A 13,084-nucleotide genomic window follows, 5' to 3' on the forward strand; every position below is an offset into this window, starting at 1 on the left:
TTTCATCTTTTGTGGTTCTACATGAATTTTTGAATCAGCTTATCAGTTTCCACAAAAAATTTTCTGGGGTTATGATTGAAATTACAGTGAAACTAGTAATTAATTTGAAGAGAATTGACATCTCTGTAGTATAGAGCCCTCAATTCATGGTATATTCCTCCATTTCTTTTGACAGTTAATTTCTCTCAATATTATACAAATTAAATTACAAAGTTATTATTTTTCATAGTTTTCTTGGCCACCTTTTGTTAGAGTAATTCCAATAGTTTATATATAGATTCTTTTGGATCTTTAAAAAAAAATTTTTTTTTGTAGAGGTGGGGTCTTGCTATGTCTTGAACTCCTGGCCTCAAGTGATCCTCCTGCCTTGGCCTCAGAAATTGCTGGGGTTACAGGCATGAGCCACTGCACCCAGCCTGAATCTTTTTTATACATATTTATGTTATCTGTGAATGATGTCAATTTTATTTATTTCTAATCCTTATAAACTTAGTTCCTTTTTCTTGCCTTATTACAATGGCTAAGACCTCCAGTACAATGTTGGGTAAAAGTGGGCAACTTTGTCTCATTCCCAATCTCAGGGGAAAGGGTTTCAATGTTTGACTATTAAGTATAAAATTTGTTCAACCGTATGTTATTTTATATGTGTGTGTGTGTGTGTGTGTGTGTATAATAACGTTATACAGTTGAACAAATACTACAGATAGGACTGGCATGGTGGCTCATACCTGTAATTCCAGGTACTTGGGAGGCTGAGGTAGGAGGATCCCTTAAGGCCAAGTATTCAAGACCAGCCTGGGCAACAAAGTGAGAACCCCATCTCTTAAACAGATAAAAATAAATACTAGAGATAAAAAGGGATATTTTTATAGTCATTTCAAACTATAAAAGTCTCAATTTATCAAGAAGGTTAAAACACCCTAAACTTGTATGCATCATACACACACACAGACACATACACACACACACACACACGGCTAAGATTTATTTTAGCTAGAATGTCTTGTTTCTAATGGGAGGGTTAGCCACATAACCCAGACCTCCCCCCTGCACTCCTTCCTCTCTTTGTATATTCTTTTTTTTTTTTTTTTTTTTTTTTTTTTTTTTTTTTGAGACAGAAGCTCACTCTTTCACTCAGGCTGGAGTACAGTGGTGCCATCATAGCTCACTGCAGCCTCAAACTCGAGCTGAAACAATCCTCCCACCTCAGCCTTCCAAGTAGCTAGCCTGGCTAACTTTTAAACTTTTTGTAGAGACAGTATCTCGCTATGTTGCCTAGGCTGGTCTTGAACTCCTGGCCTCAAGCAATTCTCCTGCCTCAGCCTCCCAAAGTGCTGGGATTACAGGCATGAGCCACCGTACCTGGACTCTCTTTGTATATTCTTTTTTTTAAAAAACATAAACTCAAGATTTTATTGTCTTCATAATAAAACAAAAGATGACACTTAGAACTGGATCACTTGGCCCTTGCTCTTCTTACCTCCTCCCTGTTCAAAATGCTTGTATCTCTTAATAGCCAGCATTCTCTTAGATCTGCAGTTGGGCTTCATGCACTCAAAACTTAGCACAATCTTCTTTGTAGTTTTAGCCTTTTTCTGGAAAATTGGCTTAGTCTCCCCACCATAGCCCCTCTGCTTCCTGTCATAACATGGCTTTCCCTAGGCATACAGGGAAATGTGTCCTGTGTCACTCTGTGGGGCTGGTGCTTCCCACACTTCTTACAGAAAGTCCAGTGGGTTTTAGGAGTGTTCACCATGTTTGCAGGAGCACTATTGGCACTCTTTGTGTTTTCTTGATTTTATTTGCTGTTAAATATGTTGCAACTATTTTTCTGAGCTCATATGTGTCTTTCAACTTTCTTTAATTTTTTGTGTGTTTTTGGATGTTTTCCATTATTATATGGTCATACCTTAGTGTTTACCTTTATGGCTTCTGGACTTTGTGCTTAGGAAACTTTTCCCCCTCCAAGATTATAACATACTCTTCTGTGTTTCCTTCTGATAGTTGTATAGTTTCATTTTTGTGTTTAGTGCTTTTATCTGTCTGTACTTTTATTTTGTGTATTGTGTGAAGTATAGATATAACTTTATTTTGATCCAAATAATGTGCTCACTACTCTCACGCCATTTACTGAAGGATCTACCCTTTCCTCTGATTTGAAATGTCTGCTGTCAAAAGCTATTTTGTTCCTCAAATCTATCTGTTTATTCTGCACCTGTGGAGTTTTTAACAGCGTGAATTGTGCGATTTCTCCTCAGCCTCTATTCCCTCGTAGCTGTCCCTTCACCAAACCTCCTGTCCATCATGGTCAGCCAGCAACCCTCCCAAAGGTGGGCTAATGATGCTGGCACATGGGGCTCTTATGAGGACCCAAAAGTAGATAGTAGGCTCCAGAAACGCCAGCTCCTTTCCACCCCTTTTTGCTTGTCTTCCCTTTACATGCTGACAGTCCCTCTGAGCCTCAAAGCAACAGCAGCCCCTCAGCCAAACAAGGGCTGGACCCAGCATGGGGAAGAAAGACTCGAGGGGATCTGGAATGTTCCTTGACATTTCCACCCACTGCCCTGGCCTGGGGCCCTCCTGGGAGCTGGTTGGTTGTATGGTGGGTTCTTCCCTCCTTGAATGCACCGTGGTTCTCCTGTAGCTCCTCCAGGTGTTGCCTACTTCACAGGCTCTTCCAGAAAAGGAGGGGCTGCACATCTTACTCCTGACTGACTCTCAGGCTCTGTGCCCTCCCAGTTTGAAGGGAAATTACTCCCACTCCTCAAAGGCCCTTGTAAGGCATGAGCCCACAATGGCCTGGCTACTTTCTTGAAAAGAGGGAGGAGAAATAGAACAAAACACAGACTAGTATCTCCACAAATCACTCTCCCACACATGTATTATTTGTGTCATTCACAAAAATTATCTTAAACTGAGAGGAAGCCAGGGTAGGACATGTGACATAAAACACCATTTCTGCCAACAAATGTTTATTAAACACCTATGTGCACAGCACAGAGCCAGGATCTTCATCTCCACTGCAGTTCATGCTTCTGGAGAGCTGTCCAAAAGCTCGGGTTGGGCTGGTTTGAGGCCTGGGATCCAAGCCCGAGGTGAAGATGGGAGGACCAGCCTAGCCCCAAGAGCTCCCAGCCTTCAGACTCCTGGGTGACCTTGACTGGCAGCAACAGCCTTAATAAGAATTGGAGCTGGAGACCAAACCCAACACCATTTTCCAGGAGGGGCTAATCCATGACCAAGGTGCTTATGAGAGCATCCTTCCTGGGCCTTATGAGAGCATCCTTCCTGGGCCCTTCTCTTGCCAGAAAAGGCCGTGGATGGCAGACCTGCAGGTGCGCCCTGGAGGGAGTGGCTGCCGACCTGCCTCCCACAGCGTTGGCTCTTGGCCTGAGCCTTTGCCTCTCCCTGGCCTCCTGTGATATCACACCCAGGGTAGTGGTCATTGTCTGTGTTCTCAGGGACACTGCTACGTGTTAAAGACTTACTGACACAGAATTAAGACTTTCAAGAGAGGAACTGAGAAGGGAAAAGTTGGATGAGAAGTGGGCTCCTAGGAAAGTGAGTGAGTGTGGGACAAACATGGAGTGTGTCTGTTCCTGCCAACTTCCAGACCCAGGCCCAGGAGGAGGCACTGCCCAAGGCCTAGGTGACTTGGAAACTGGCGACCCACTATGGGAGCAGAGGAGCCATCAGTGGTGCTGCCTGGACACCTCAAGAGCAGGCCATCCTCCAGTGACAGGCAGTCTCATGGGAATGGCCTCCCCTAGGATTTGAGGAGGGCGTGTGTCAAGGGGCAGTCACAAGGAAGACCCCCATAACCCTTTGGTTCAGGGCCATAGAGCCTAGACAGGGCCTCTGGCTGTATCAGAACTGCCGCCCATTGTTGGGCAAGAAGTTGCTGATGGCACCAGCACCTTTGATAGAACCTTCAAAGCTGTGGTTGACATAGATGTTGTCAGCTGTGGAGACTCGGGAGGGGTGATTTGGGCAGGAGGCCACCATGACTGCTGCCGCCGCCTCCTCAGCCCGCTTCTGCTCCAGTGCCAGAGCCGGGTTGACGTCAGGCCCTGTGGAGAGACAGAGAACCACAGTCAGAGAGGTGGGCAGGGGACACAGGTGAGAAGCTATTCCTGGTTCTGTACAACAAACCCAGGGCAGGAAGGGTCCCAGGGGGGATCTGTGCCATGTGCCTTCCAGGGTCACTATGTTCACAGCCCAAGCTTCAGGGATGTCCTGGTCCCTCCATCCTCCACATTTTGGGAACCTCCAAGGAATAGCCACCACCTGCAGCTCCAAGGCCCTGGATATCCTTCGTCCAAGCACACCCTACAACTGCTCCTCCTTGCCCCTCTTTTATGTCTCACCCACCACCCCCAGCGCACACACTCTACTCCTTCCAAGAGGGTCAGGGAGTCCCCACAAGAGACATGGTTAGGAACCACACTGCTGTGTGGGCTCCAACCCCTACTACCTTTGACCAAGTCTGTAACCTGGGGCAGGTGTCTCAGTTCCCTCATCTGTAAAATGGGAAGGATAATAATACCTGCCTCGGGGGTAGTAAGAGAATTACAGACACATATGTTGATGCACAAACACACCCCTCTATAAATGTCCTCTAATAATATTGTTACCATCTGGTGGGGGGTAAAATTGAACTCCTCCCAGCTTGCCCACCCTGAGAGCCAGAAACACCTTCATCCTGGGAGGCTCAATTTGAGCTTCCATGTGCCTCAGCCTCCCAAAGTGCTAGGATTACAAACATGAGCCACCACTCCTGGCCAGCATTTCAAAATATTAATGAGACCAGGTGCAGTGGCCCACGCCTGTAATCCCCGCACTTTGGGAGGCCAAGGCAGATGGATCACCTGAGGTCAGGAGTTCGAGACCAGCCTGACCAACATGGTGAAATCTGTCTCCAATAAAAATACAAAAATTAGCAAGGTATGGTGGCATGCACCGATATCCCAGCTACTTGAGAGGCTGAGACAGGAGAATCGCTTGAACCCAGGAGGCAGAGGTTGCAGTGAGCTGAGATTGCGCCACTGCACTCCAACCTGGGCAACAGAGAGAGACTCTGTCTAAAAGTAATAAAAATAAAAATAATTAAAATAATTAAAAACAAATTAATGATAAGGCTGGACACAGTGGCTCACGCCTGTAATCCCAGCACTTTGGGAGGCCTTGGCAGTCGGATCACCTGAGGTCAGGAGTTCGAGACCAGCCTGCCCAACATGGTGAAACCCCGTCTCTACTAAAAATAAAAAATAAATAAATAAATTAGCCAGGCGTGGTGGTGCACACCTGTAATCCCAGCTACTTGGGAGGCTAAAGCAGGAGAATGGCTTGAACTTGGGAGGCAGAGGTTGCAGGGAGCTGAGATCATACCACTGCACTCCAGCCTGGGCAACAGAGTGAGACTCCATCTCAAAAAATAAAAATAAAATAATGTAAAGTAAAATAAAATAAATAATAAATTTAAAGTAAAATAAAAGCCAAGCGCAGTGGCTCACACCTGTAATCCTAGCACTGTGGAAGGCCATGGTGGATCACTTGAGCTCAGGAGTTTGAGACCAGCCTGGGCAACATAGGGAGACCCCATCTCTACAAAAAATAAAAAATTAGCTGGGCATGGTGGTGTGCACCTGTGGTCCCAGCTACTCGGGAGGCTGAGGTGGGAGGATCACTTGAGCCTGGGAAGTCAAGGCGGCAGTGAGCTGTGATCATGCTACTGCACTCCAGCCTGGGTGTCAGAGCAAGACCCTGTCTCCAAAAAATATTAATAATAATAATAATAGAATGGAACCAGCAATATCAGAATGCTTCACATGTATAAAGGAAGTATTAATATTATTTAGTGAAGCATTTGTTTTAGGCAGGCATGTCTATGTGTGCCCATGCGTGTCACCTCTCTGTGTAAAATATATTTCTTGCTGAAGGGCATGCTTAAAAGTCCAACAGCAGTGCAGTGAAGATCCACAGTGTACAGGGCCACAGAAACGTTGTTTGAGACATACATCGCTGACAAAAAAAGATGTTCACAGCACATTAAATGAATAATAGTAGCTTCCAAGACAGAATTGCCACATGGTCATAGTCCTGGCTTCTGACATCTGCCCATGGCTCGTTGCACTTCCTGAGCTTTTGTGGTGAGCATGCACTGTTACTGTTGTCATCAGCATAATCATGACAGTCTGGTAGGAACAGGCCTGGGCACTCACCCACGTAGCTGAGGATGACGGGCAGGAAGACCAAGCCATGCAGCAGGCCCAGCAGAGTGATCAGGAGGTTGAGGCGGAAGAAGAAGATCTGAATGAGCTGGGCCTTGGCGAGGCCCAGGACAAGGATGCCAGGCAGGTTGGTCATGGCCACACCTGCAAACACCTGGGGGGGGTCAGAGCCAGGTGTCAGGCAGGGCACAGGGCATCAGGCAGTGCACAGGGCATCAAGCAGGGCACAGGGTGTTGAGTGGGGCACAGGGTGGCCCACTCCTCTCCACTCACCGCACTTCCCATAGAGATGGTGGCCTCTTTGGCCCTCTCCAGCCAGGTGGGCTTGGTGCTTATGGCAAAGGAGCGGGTAATGTGGGACACAAACTCCACAGACATGCCCACCGCCTATGGGCAGAGAGGGGGCATAAGCCAAGAAAGGTAGAGGTGGGGAAGGAACTAGGGAGATGAGGCCTCCACCAGGACCAGCGTGGGGCAGGCATCTAGATTCTAGACAGAACTGGGAGTATTTGGCCGGGTGCAGTGGCTCATGCCTATAATCCCAACACTTTGGGAGGCCGAGGTGAGAGGATCACTTGAGCCCAGGAGTTTGAGACCAGCCTGGGCAACAAAGTGAGACCCTGTCTCTACAACAAAAATTAAAATATTAGCTGGACGCAGTGGCACGTGCCTGTAGTTCTAGCTACTTTGGAGGCTGAGGTAGGAGGATCGCTTGAGCCCAAGGGTTCGAGGCTACAGTGAGCTGTGATCATGTCACTGCCCTCAAGCCTGAGCAACAGAGCAAGACCCTGCCTCTAAAAAAAGAAAAAAAAAAGAACTAGGAGTATTCTATGAGGCTGGATCCCCAACCACCCCTCCAGAGGCCCCCTGGTGCCTGTGTCTGCTGGGTTACCGAGACCAGGTTGATGAGGGACACAGCGTTGTAACTGATGCCCCACAGGGCCATGAAGCCGACGGTGTCCACGAGGATCATGACAATGGAGAGCAGGTTGAGGAGGCCGGAGCGCAGGTCCAGGCCCAGCAGGAGGCAGGAGACAGCGAAGGTGGGCACAAGGCAGAGGCTGAGCATGAAGAGCCCCTCAGGGAGGATGGTCAGGTACTGCTCATAAAACACATTGGTGATCCTGCCAGAGCGCAGAGCATGGTCACAAGCTCAGGCCTCTGGGGCCCTCAAGGTGGGTGGGACACCCCACTTCAGAAGGAGAATGCTGAGGGTCAGGCAGGCTTATATTGGGGTGCAAACCAGCCTAAGAAATAGGCCCAAGGCTGCAGCCAGAGCCTCCTGACCTAAAACTGGTCTTCATCTCATGTAACTCCTTGCAAGCCCTCCACCCTAACCTCCAGTCTCCAGCAACCATCCCCCACCTCCCTCCAGCCCAGCCACTCAGGTCCTCACGTGTAGGGGAAGACCTCAAAAGCCGGGTCTGTCCCAGGCACTTTCCGCAGGTCAGCAGTGATGTTGGCTGCCAGCTCTCGAGCTGCCCGCAGAGCTTCTGTGTAATCCTGTGAGTTTTTCAGGGGCTTGTGATAGGCCATGAACCTGGAGGCTGGACAGCCATGGCACACAGAAGATGGAAGGGCAAAGGTCAGAGCCCTTTCCAGGACAACTTCAGAACACCGCAGACGCAGTGGCACAGGCATGTGATCAAGCTGGGTTCAGGGCTCTGCCACCACCATTTGAAATTCTTAGTAAATTTTGTGCAAGAGGCCCATATTTTTGTTTTGCACCAGCCCTGCAAACTCCATAGCTGGCCCCACTGCTGTGAGAGACCCAGGCCTGACCTTTGATGAGTGAAGCCTACAGAGATCTCCCTAGTGAACCGAGATTCTTCTCTGTATGCTTTCAAGATATGCATTGGATTTTTAAAATTAACTTAATTGGTTTTTAATTTGCATATTCCTATAGGAAAGGACTAGAAAGGAAGACAGAAAAATGAGAACGGTTGGATTATTAGAGCTGTGGCTTAGGGCTCCTGCCAGATAAAGGTTATTTCTTAATGACTTTTAAGAAATTAAGGTTATTGGCCGGGTGTGGTGGCTCACGCCTGTAATCCCAGCACTTTGGAAGGCTAAGGCAGGTCGATCACCCGAGGTCAGGAGTTCAAGACCAGCCTGCCCAACATGGTGAAACCCTGTCTCTACTAAAAATGCAAAAATTAGCCAGGCGTGGTGGCACACCCCTGTAATCCCAGCTACTTGGGGGGCTGAGGCAGGAGAATTCTTGAACTCAGGAGGCAGAGGCTGCAGTGAGCTGAGATCAGGCTACTGCACTCCAGCTGGGCAACAGAGCAAGATCCCATCTCAAAAAAAAAAAAAAAAAAGAAGAAGAAATTAAGGTTATTAAGACCTTTATACAATAAAGGGTTTTTTGTTCTTGTTTTTGTTTTCGAGACAGAGTCTCACTGTCACCGCAGCTGGAGTGCAGTGGTGCGATCTTGGCTCACTGCAACTTCTGCTTCCCGGGTTCAAGTGATTGTCCTGCCTCAGCCTCCCGAGTAGCTGGGATTACAGGTGCATGCCACCATGCCTGGCTAATTTTTGTATTTTTAGTAGAGACAGGGTTTCACCATGTTGGCCAGGCTGGTCTCAAACTCCTGACCTCAAGTGATTCGCCGGCCTCGGTCTCCCAAACTGCTGGGATTACAGGTGTTAGCCACCACACCTGGCCCAAAAAGGTTATTTCTTGGCGACACTCTGCCTCTATTAATAATACAAAAATTAGCTGGGCATAGTGGCATGTGCCTGTAATCCCAGCTACTAGGGAGGCTGAGGCAGGAGAATTACTTGAATCCAGGAGGTAGAGGTTGCAGTGAGCTGAGATTGTGCCACTGTACTCCAGCCTGGGTGACAGAATGGCAACTGTGTCTCAAAAAAAAAAAAAAGTTATTTCTTTATTGTGTACAGTGAGCATGTGTATCTGAAAAAGAAACAATAGTGCTACATAGGTGTGGAGAAAAAAGAAGAGAAATGTTCTTGGATACATACAATCTCAGAGCAGGGGAGGTGCCTGGAGAACTTCCCACCAGGCCTCTGACCACCTGGAGGGTAGTTCACACACAAATGCCCAGCCCAGCCCAGCAATTCGGGGTCTGCAAAGTCTTGGGTGAGGGCTGAGAACTTGCATTTCTTCTTTTTCTTTCTTTCTTTCTTTTTCTTTCTTCCTTCCTTCCTTCTTTCTTTCTTTCTCTTTCTCTCTCTCTCTTTCTCCGTTTCTTTCTTTTCTTTTCTTTTCTTTCCTTTTCTTTTCTCTTCTTTTCTTTCAATATCTGGCTTTTTTGCCCGGGCTGGTCTCAGACAGACTAGACTCCTGGGCTCAAGTGATCCTCCCACCTTGGCCTCCCAACGTACTGGGATTATAGGCATGAGCTGCAGCACCTAGCTGGAACTTCATTTTGAACAATTTCCAGGTTATGCTGATGCTGCTGGCTGGGGGACCTCATTTTGGGAAGTGCTGCTCTAGACTAACCTAGTGCACACACAAGAAGACAAAGGTCAGAGATGGTGCAGACTTGCCCCCGGTTATGGGGGCTTGGCTCTACTGTGTGCTCCTTCCAGGCCCTGCTCCTCGTTCCCTGACTGACACACCCACTCCCATCTGTCCACACCAGCCCCACCACACTGGCCTCACAGAGCCTGTTGTGCTCAGCGACCAGGGCCGGGCAGGGTGCATTGCCCTTCTGGAAACATGGGAACTTCATAGCTGGAAGGGTGGGGTGAGCGAACTTGAGGCAGCTTTCAGCCAGCAGTTCAAACTATGAATTATTTCAGTACAAAGTGAGATCATCCTTCAAAAACTCCCCCACCCACCGACGACCCCCATGTCCGTCTCCAGCACGAGCTCCCTTAGGGCCCCTACACTGAGCATGTCTGCACGGAGCTATGGCCAGCTCCTTTACACAGATGGCTGTCTTGTTCTGCCATCTGCTATATGAGCTGACAGCATGTTGTGGGTCCTTTTCCTGTCAGTCCAACTGCATCTCTCTTGTTACTTTTTTCTTTTTTTTTTTTTTGAGAGAGGGTCTCACTTTGTTGCCCAGGCTGGAGTGCAGTGTTGCGATCACAGTTCACTACAGCCTCAACCTCCCAGACACAGGCATTCTTCCCGCCCAGCCTTCTGAATAGCTGGAACTACAGGCACACGCCACCACACCCGGGCAATTTTTAAAATTTTACTTTGTAGAGGAGGCCGGGCACAGTGGCTCATGCCTGTAATACTAGCACTTTGGGAGGCCAAGGCAGGCATATCACCTGAGGTCAGGAGTTTGAGACCAGCTTGGCCAACGTGGTGCAATTCCATCTCTGCTGAAAATACAAAAATTACCCAGACATGATGGTATGCTCCTATAGTCCCAGCTACTCAGGAGGCTGAGGCAGGAGAATCGCTTGAACCCGGAAAGTGGAGGTTGCAGTGAGCCGAGATTGCACCACTGCACTCCAGCCTGGGCAACAAAGCGAGACTCTGTCTCAAAAAAAAAAAAAAAGAGGGTCTCCCTACTGTTGCCTGGGCTGGTCTCAAACTCCTGGATTCAAGAGATCCTCTCGCCTTGGCCTCCTAGAGTGCTAAGATTACAGGCGCCCAGCCTCTTGTTACTTTAAATGACTGCTAGGATTGTGCTGTGCCAAGCATCCTAATTCATTTAACCAGCTGCCCTTTGGGTGTAATTTGTGCTGGTAAGAAAGGTGCTTGGCCAGGGTGTGGAGAACTCCCAAGTATGGTATCAACTGCTGAATGAATTCCACAAACTTAGCACTGACCATGGACTTGGGAGTGAGAGAAGGGGTGAAGTCTGAGATGTGGAGTTGGGAAACAAGACCCCTGCTGACAGGGCCAGCGCAGTGAGAACCTCCTGACAAAGGAGGGAGACAACATGTGACAGGCTGTTCCCTGGGGTTTTCGGGGGCCCTCCAGAGCAACCGATTTATGTCCTCCCCTCCAGGCAAGGCCATGCTTACCTAAAACCTGGCCATCTGAAGTCAAGTTCACAGAGGTGCTGTATGCTGCCAGGCCGCTGCAAGAAGGTCAGGGCAAAGGCTTAGCCAGGGACGAAGCTTCTTTCATCTGCCCAGCCCACAGCCACCCCAGAGAGGCCCCTGATAGCCTCCTCCTGCCTCTCTATATTCAACCCCATCCTGGGTCCCACATGTCTGTCCTCCCCAGCAGAAGGCCCTCCCAAGCTTACCCTTTGGGACATTTGATGTTGGGCCGGTCGTTCAGGAACCAGGGAAGATACTTATGGAACTGCTCCACCGAGGGCCTCACAGAGCCCATCGTGATGCTCATGCAGTTCTTTAGGCAGTTCAGAGAGTCTGCAGAGAAAGCAGGGGTCTGGGCAGTGACACCCCAGGGCCAGCAGCTCCTGCTTTGTGCCCCTCCTTCCCCAACAATCCCATCAAAGGTCCTGGGCACTCCAGCCTCAACCAGTTGCTTCTAGGGGGATTTGCATTTGTCATTTGTGGGAGAAGTTCTCCTCTTGGCTATAGAAACTGTGGGCCCCTACAGGCAGAAGGGGAAAGGAAGTTTGGGGCAGAAAAACAGGCCCCACAAAGGCCTCTCCACCTACAAATGCCACTGCTTTGGGCGGCAGGGCCATGTGCTAACCTCAGCAGCTCTCCCCTCCTGACTCCCCACTGCCCTGCCACCCGGGAGCACCATGTGCTCTGAAAATGGGGGCACAGTACACAGCAGTATACATGTGTGATGCCCACGGGCCAGCATGGTCACCCACACAGGTGCTTCTCATAGAGTGCCTGTCCCTCAGGCCACGTCTGCACCCTTGCCCCCGACAGACCCTGCAGGATGTGTAGGAGAGGTTGAGGGAGCCTCTCCAGTCCTCTCCTTTCTGTTGCCTCAGTTTGCCCGAGCTGTGGTGGACAGTGAGCCCCCAAGGCCCCACACTCACTGACAGTCGAGGGGCAGAACTTGTCCTTATTGGGGCCAGATATATAAAGGCGGCAGCAGGAGGATGGGGTCAGCCAGTCAATGAAGTCATCCACCCAGGAGGAGGCAGGGATGGCCAGGTAAGACCTAAGGGGCAGGTGGGAGGAAGGGTGAAAAGGCCAGCTGGGCAGGGTGGTGGGTCCTTCTCGTGGCCCAACCCCCACGCAGCCCTCCCCAGGCATACAGCAGCAAGGCAGCAGGGCAGCAGGACCGGGATAGAACAGGCAGGAAGAGGGGACTGGAGAGGACTGGGGGTACTCAAACAGGGAGTAGGCTGGGGTTTGGGGCGGGCCAGGAACTCACTGCTCAGGGAACTCTGTGGCATACTGGATCTTCTGGGTGAAGGAGAAGTTGTTGCAGCCTGCACTGGAGCAGATGGCATTCATCCCAGCCTCGCTGGAGAAGTTGTAGCCCAAGGTGGTAACAAAGTACACCGGGGCCCCCACCTCGAAGTAGCGGTTCAGAAAGAGGAAATAGTCAAGCAAGTACGAGTCCTAGGAGTGGAGGAGGGTCAGTGAGCTTTGGTTCGCTATGCACACCCCTAAAGGGCTCACTCCAGCTCACACTCTCGAAGGTACACACAGAGGTACATGCTAAAAGGCACATGTTCAGAGGTCCATGATCAGAGGAACACACAGAGGAACATGTTCAGAGATACACATGCAGTTACACATTCAAAGGGATGTGCTCAGTGGGACACTCAGAGATATACACGCAGATACATGCCTAGAGGTACACAGAGGTACATGCACACAAGTACACAAAATATACACAGAGATGTACATGCTCAGAGGTCACACACAAGGTACATATAGAGAAGGACATGCACAGACACACACACTCAGGGGTACCCTCAAGATGTATGTGCACTGTACAGTTACACCGGAACACAGTTTTAGGTGTACCCACAGATGAA

The 13,084-nt window shown here is 49.4% G+C and overlaps 1 protein-coding gene and 1 pseudogene across 4 annotated transcripts in view; both read right to left on the reverse strand.

Annotated features, from left to right (window-relative positions):
• Positions 1-1,421: 1,421 nt before the first annotated feature.
• On the reverse strand, positions 1,422-1,842 carry LOC112209781 (large ribosomal subunit protein eL42-like; annotated as a pseudogene).
• A 1,113-nt stretch (positions 1,843-2,955) lies between these two features.
• Positions 2,956-13,084, reverse strand: part of NPC1L1 (NPC1 like intracellular cholesterol transporter 1) — a 28,790-nt gene continuing 18,661 nt past the window's right edge. Inside the window, exons 11-20 of one of the 4 annotated variants that reach the window (XM_054655581.2) lie at positions 12,472-12,662; positions 12,131-12,255; positions 11,411-11,537; positions 11,184-11,239; positions 9,015-9,095; positions 7,627-7,777; positions 7,123-7,354; positions 6,504-6,617; positions 6,222-6,384; positions 2,959-4,070 (exon numbers count right to left, since the gene is read on the reverse strand). In XM_054655581.2, coding sequence (XP_054511556.2) covers positions 3,868-4,070; positions 6,222-6,384; positions 6,504-6,617; positions 7,123-7,354; positions 7,627-7,777; positions 9,015-9,095; positions 11,184-11,239; positions 11,411-11,537; positions 12,131-12,255; positions 12,472-12,662 — 1,443 coding nt within the window. In that variant the 3' untranslated portion in view covers positions 2,959-3,867. Of the gene's footprint in view, positions 4,071-6,221; positions 6,385-6,503; positions 6,618-7,122; positions 7,355-7,626; positions 7,778-9,014; positions 9,096-11,183; positions 11,240-11,410; positions 11,538-11,576; positions 11,725-12,130; positions 12,256-12,471; positions 12,663-13,084 lie in introns of those variants that run through there. The other 3 variants (XM_003318393.5, XM_009452998.5, XM_016957409.4) reach the window with 3 other exon arrangements.

Source organism: Pan troglodytes, chromosome 6 (assembly GCF_028858775.2).
Source record: "Pan troglodytes isolate AG18354 chromosome 6, NHGRI_mPanTro3-v2.0_pri, whole genome shotgun sequence".
Classification (NCBI taxonomy): Eukaryota; Metazoa; Chordata; class Mammalia; order Primates; family Hominidae; genus Pan; species Pan troglodytes.